This window comes from Myotis davidii, unplaced genomic scaffold, assembly GCF_000327345.1.
Source record: "Myotis davidii unplaced genomic scaffold, ASM32734v1 scaffold299, whole genome shotgun sequence".
Classification (NCBI taxonomy): domain Eukaryota; kingdom Metazoa; phylum Chordata; class Mammalia; order Chiroptera; family Vespertilionidae; genus Myotis; species Myotis davidii.
Genome location: NW_006293088.1, coordinates 7104053 through 7110043, shown reverse-complemented (window position 1 = coordinate 7110043; position 5991 = coordinate 7104053). Strand labels below are relative to the sequence as shown.

At 62.4% G+C, this 5991-nt stretch overlaps 1 protein-coding gene across 1 annotated transcript in view; it reads left to right on the top strand.

The window, feature by feature from the left end:
* SPSB1 (splA/ryanodine receptor domain and SOCS box containing 1) overlaps positions 1-5951 on the top strand; it is a 49703-nt gene extending 43752 nt beyond the window's left edge. The window contains exon 2 of the mRNA XM_006766751.2: positions 4847-5951. Within this exon, the coding sequence (XP_006766814.1) occupies positions 4962-5762 (801 nt within the window). The 5' untranslated portion in view covers positions 4847-4961 and the 3' untranslated portion in view covers positions 5763-5951. The remainder of the gene's footprint in view (positions 1-4846) is intronic.
* The last annotated feature ends 40 nt before the right edge of the window (positions 5952-5991 follow it).

Below are 5991 nucleotides of genomic sequence, written 5' to 3'. Positions count from 1 at the left end.
AACTCTCTGGTGTTTGTGCTTCTAAACCCCTCCCTCCCTCCACCTACAAACAGATACAGGCACAGAGAGAATTTTCTTTTTTAAAATATATATATATATTTATATTTATTGATTTCAAAGAAGAATGGAAAGGGAGAGAGAAAGAGAAACATCAAGGATGAGAGAGAATCATTGATCAGCTGCCTCCTGCATGCCCCCCACTGGGGATCGAGCCTGCAACCCGGGCATGTGGCCTTGACCAGAATCGAACCTGGGACCTTTCAGTCCAAAGGCTGATGCTCTATCCACTGAGCCACACCAGCTAAGGCGAGAGAATCTTCTTAATTCTGTTCATACAGAGATGGGATCACGCTCTGCATCCTGCTCTCCAAGTTGCTTTTCAAAACGCGAGCATCACGTTACACTGTATGTGAAGTCAGCACATGGGAGGGGCTGCCTCCTCCTCTGTGCGCGGCTGCGGGGCTCGTGGAACGGGTCTTGCGGGTTGGTGCGTGTCTTTGCCCACGTGCCCCTGCGCGGGGTTCTAGGGTTTCCCAGACCCTGGCAGAGCGGTTGGCAGGAGGTCGCTGCATGTGTTACGCCTGGATGGCACCTGCAGGCCGAGAAGCATGTCCCGATTTGGGGGTCTGTCTCTGTCTGGGACACGCCCACCCCTGTCCCTGAGAGGCATCCCCACATCCTCTGGGGTCCCTCGACCTTTCTTAACCCCGTGGGTCCCACATCCCGTCCCCTCGCTGTCCTCAGCCAGCATCCCTTCTCTCCGCGACGTGTGTAGTGAAAGCAGTGGGTGTGTCCAGTAGGTGTCTCCACCCCTTGTGTCCGTAGCGACTCTCTGCCTCAGATCATTAAAGCCCGGCCCCCCACACCAGGTCTCAGCCCCCCACAGTGAGTTTGGGACGCCTCTGACTCTCCTCGCCGTCGGGGATCAGCATCCGGTTCTGGGCTTCCTTTCTTGCGCCTTTAAGTCCGCACCTGCTGCCCCTCCACCTGAGGGCACAGAGGGTCCCGCTGGAGAGACTAGAAGGAAGGGGTTTGTGGGTGCTGCTCTTCCCTTCTATGGGGAGCGGTGGCCCCCGCAAACCCCCTCGAAGCAGGCCTTTGAGATGAGAGCGCTGATCCCGGGCCCCAGACAGAGCCCACGCTGGGAGTCGGCACTGGGAGGAGGGAGGAGGCTTTGGGGCGCTCCTGGGTCCGTCTGGAATACATGATGGACAGGTGGCTCTGGTGGGTGCAGGGATGGGGCGGGGGGAGGCTTTGCCTGAGAGGCACCCCCTTTCGCAGTGAACCATGAAGTGGCTTTTGACTCAGGTGGATGATGTGTGTGACATCAGTGGGGTGGGGGTTCTCAGAGGGGAAACCATAGCGCTTAGTGGACCCAGAGCGGACACCCCATTCCCTCCCAGGACTTTTGATCGCGTTCACTCTATTGTAGGTAAATGCAACACGTGGAAGGCCTGCCACGCTTCTCATGTATGCGTGTGCATGTGTGTGTGTGTGCGTGTGCACGCATGTGTGTGCGCGTGCACCCATGTGTGTTTCTGCACCCGTGTGTGTACCTGTGTGTGCACCTGTGTGTGCGCCCGCGCGTGTGCACGCCCATGTGTATGTGCCTATGTGTGAGCACCTGTGTGTGTGCACCGTGTGTGAGCACCCATGTGTGTGAGTGCTCAGGTGTGTGTGTACCCATGTGTGTGCATTCATGTGTGTTTGTACCGTGTGTGCGTGCATGGCTGTGTGTGATGATGCGTGGGTAGTGAGGGCAGCAGCACGGCCAGCTCTGTCCCCACCCCTCCTGTCCCAGCCTCACAGGGCCATATTCGGACACACCCTCTGTGACGTTGTTGCTTCTGGGCGGGGACAAGGGCTGTGCCCTCCCACCTGGTGAAGAGCCATCGCAGGCCCTGGCAGTCCTGTAGCAGCACTAGGCCCTGTGGGGCTGGGCACCTGCATGTGTCTCATGATGGCAGAGGAGGCTGGTCCGGAGCTGGGGTGGTGCCCTCTGGGACGCCCGTGGGTCAGTGTTAACAGGCACGTTACAGACCAAACCAGTCTCTCAATGGCTCCTCGCAGAACAACCCCTGGCTCTGAAGGGACCCTCAACGTGATCTGTTCTAGCTCCGCATCTAAGCACCTGGGTCCCAGCCCAAAGCAGCGTCCACCTGCAGGACCAGGTGCAGTGACCAAGACGATGGGTAACGGCGATCTCTGTTCAGTGCACGGAGCACGGTTTAGGGGGAAAGTGACATGGCCGTGTCCCCAGTCCTCCCCGGACACTGACTCCATGGAGTCCGGGTGAGTGTGGGACACCCACCTTTCAGAGGAGCAAACAGAAGCTCAGAAGAGCTAAGGGTGAGTCCTAGCCAGTGGCCCAGCCGCTGTGGGGTGCGTGAGCTTCCCCAAGGGTTGGAGGCCCCAGAGCAGCGCCGGCAGAGAGGAGTCGGGGGACGGAAGCATCCTGCCCGCGGCCGTCCCCAGGAAGGGGGCTAGCGGAGCGCCTGGGGGACATGCAGAGGGCAGGTCGCGTTGAGACCCACGGAAAGAGGCGGGCAGCTGATGGCTCCAGGGGCCCTGCCAGGATGCGGCTGGGTGTGGACAACGGGAAGACGGTGAGAAGGAGGTGTTGGCTTTAACCGTGGCCTGGACACAGGGTAGAGGCCGGCAGGTGACAGTGAGGAAGAATGGCCCTGGGGTTGCCGCAGCGACGGACCACCTGGGAGGTGATTCAGGTGGCGGGAAGCAGCAGCGTGGGTGGCCCGTATCCCCTGGCTCTGCCCTGGGGCACCCTCTACGGGAATCACCCTGGATGCTGTAAGCACCTTCATCTGCCTCCCGCCGCTTCCTCCCAGAGATTCCTGGCTCAGGGTCAGGAGGTCCGGGCGGGCAGGGCCTCCCTCCCGGATGGCTCCTAATCGCGGGGCCCAGGGGGCAGGAGCTTAGCACCGAGGCAGTCAGAGGACTTGCCTAGCACCCGGCCTCTAAGGCGGTGGGCCCTCAGAGCAGGAGGAGCTGGGGGGCTGACCTGGACGGACAGATGGCCGTCCCCGTGGGGTTCTGCTGTCTCTCTGGTCACCGGGCCTGAGGCTGGACTGGCCTGCTTTCCTGCTGCGGCCTTGGCAGGGAGACGATGGGCAGGGCCCTTAGTCTAGCTCGGGCTTGGCCGGCCACGCACCGCCCGTTCTTGTAAATAAAGTTTTATGGGAACCCAGCCGTGCTCCTTTGCTTACGTGGCGGCCTTGGTGCTGCAGGCAGAGCGGCGCTGGCATGGGGACTGCCGGTCCGCAAAGCCCGGTCCGCAAAGCCTGGCGTGTACTCTCCAGACGTTACAAAAAGAGCGGGTCCCTGCAGTTAGAGGTGTGAGCAGGCCCAGGGGCACTGGCCTGAGGGCTCCCTTCCTCTCTCCTTCCTTCCCTCCCTCCTTCTCTCCCTTTCTCACCCCCCACCTCTCATCCTCCCTGTTGTGGTCCTTCATCCTTCTCCATCCCTATCTCTCCAAGTGTTTTAAATGAATGTGCTGGAAGGACTTCTCCCCACCGCCATCCTCTCCCACAGCACCCCCCTCCCCCGCAGCCCCCTCCAGGCTCCCCAGTGTTCTCTTCGTCTCAGGCACTCGATGCTGCTCAGAGCGAGTGACTGAGGGACCCTGGTCCCAGCAGCCAGGCGCCCAGGGCCTCTGGCCCGGCCCCTCTGCAGACTCGTGGAGTGAGGTTCACAGAGCCAGGAGCCTGCCTGCTCCCTCGTCCTGGGAGCCCACCCCACACCGGGCAGCCAAGAGTCCCCCACCCGGCCCCCCGCAGGCCCAGAGGGAGGCTCAGGAGCCCAGTCCCTGTGACTATCCCTTCTTCAAGGTTGACATGGGGGAAGGCACGGGGGATGGGACGGCAGGTTGTTGAGTCCCCTGGCCCCACGTGTCAGCCCCTCCTCCCGCTGAACCCCCTGATGGAGGGGGTGGCGCAGAGGCAGTGAGGTCTCTCCTCCCAGAACCATCTGCCCTCCCTTAAAGGAGCCGACGGCTGGAGCAGCCAGAGCAGGAGTGAGGGGTCTTGGAGTCGGACTTCCTCCCAGTGGTCTGCTGGAGCCCGAGGAGCCAAATGCTGGCTTCTGGTTGAAGGAAAGGTGGTGGTCATCCAAGTGCTGGCCCAGAGCGCTGGGCGGCGGGTGAGGCTCTCATGCCCACCTGGCAGGGGCTGCCTCAGGGGCCTCCAGAGAGCATCGTTGGCACCCCAGTCCAGGCACCACGCGGATATGGGACCTGCTGGGGGGCTGCTGCAGGCTCAGGGCCCGTGAGCAGAGCTCCCCGGGCTGAGCGCCCTCGCCGACCAGGAGTTACGTTGCTGCGTAGCCCCGGCCCCCTCCCTGGCGTGAGCCCGAGGCCTGTGGGAGGCGGCTGTGCTGGGAGAGAGCGGCTGGGAGGTGGCGTCTCAGGGCTTTGCCTCCTGAAGCAGCAGACATGGGAGTAAGCGCCCCCTTGCTGGCACCAGGAAAGATGCCAACCGCAGGGGCTGATTCCAGGATCTGTGCCAACCGGGCCTTCTGCCCCGAGAAATCACAATCAGGTACATGGTGCACCCGACACAGCAGAGCATCTCGCCGCCGTTCCGGAGCCTTCTCTCCCGGCGACTGCCAGGCGGGGGGCCTCTCTCTTAGGACAGCTCAGCTGGGGGACAGGGCGGGGTTCCCTCTGTGCCAAGGCCCCGGCCTGCCCGTGTCGGGTGTGATGGGCGCCCAGAGCCAGGCCGCGGGGAACGCGTTGGTGGCCAGCCCGTCGCTCTGGCCCTGGCCTTCCTGGCGGACCTCCTCCCCTGCCCACACCCTGCTCACCGGTCCTGTTTCTCTTTCCACCCGGCAGGCAGCACGGATCTCGCCCCCGTGTGCAGAGGCCGCCTCGCAGCCTCGGGAGAGGAGGCCCGGCCGTTGATGCGTTTGCCGAGGGCGTCGGGGACGCCGTGAAGCAGGAGGCGACCATGGGTCAGAAGGTCACCGGAGGGATCAAGACGGTGGACATGAGGGACCCCACGTACCGGCCCCTGAAGCAGGAGCTCCAGGGCCTGGACTACTGCAAGCCCACCCGCCTGGAGCTGCTGCTGGACATGCCGCCCGTGTCCTACGAGGTCCAGCTCCTCCACTCGTGGAACAACAACGACCGCTCCCTCAACGTCTTCGTCAAGGAGGACGACAAGCTGATCTTCCACCGGCATCCGGTGGCCCAGAGCACGGACGCCATCAGGGGCAAGGTCGGGTACACGCGGGGGCTGCACGTGTGGCAGATGCGGCAGCGGGGCACACAGGCCGTGGTGGGGGTGGCGACGGCCGACGCCCCCCTGCACTCTGTCGGCTACACGACCCTCGTGGGGAACAACCACGAGTCCTGGGGCTGGGACTTGGGGCGCAACCGGCTCTACCACGACGGCAAAAACCAGCCCAGCAAGACTTACCCCGCCTTTCTGGAGCCGGACGAGACGTTCATTGTCCCCGACTCTTTCCTGGTGGCCCTGGACATGGACGACGGGACCCTGAGCTTCATTGTGGACGGACAGTACATGGGCGTGGCTTTTCGGGGACTCAAAGGCAAAAAACTGTATCCTGTCGTGAGCGCCGTCTGGGGCCACTGTGAGATCCGCATGCGCTACTTGAACGGACTCGACCGTAAGTGTCTCCTACACCCTCCCAGGCGGCCCCGCCCCCGGCGTCCTGTGTCTGTGGGATCCTGGGTGGGCCTGGCCAGGCGTTTGTGCAGTCCTTGGGGTTACAATGTCTTTCAGTAGACACCCCAGCATCCTCAGTCCTCAGAGGCGACGCATGCTTGCCTCTGGTTAAATGAAAAGTTCTCGCTGGAATCTGCCGGCCAACCTGGCAGCACCTCGTGGATGAACGAACAGGTGGTTGGATAGATAGATGGGTGGCAGGTTTGATGGATGGATGGATGATGGATGGATGGATGGATGAGTAATGAATGAGTAGGTGAGTGGGTTAGTGGGTGGATGAATGAATGGA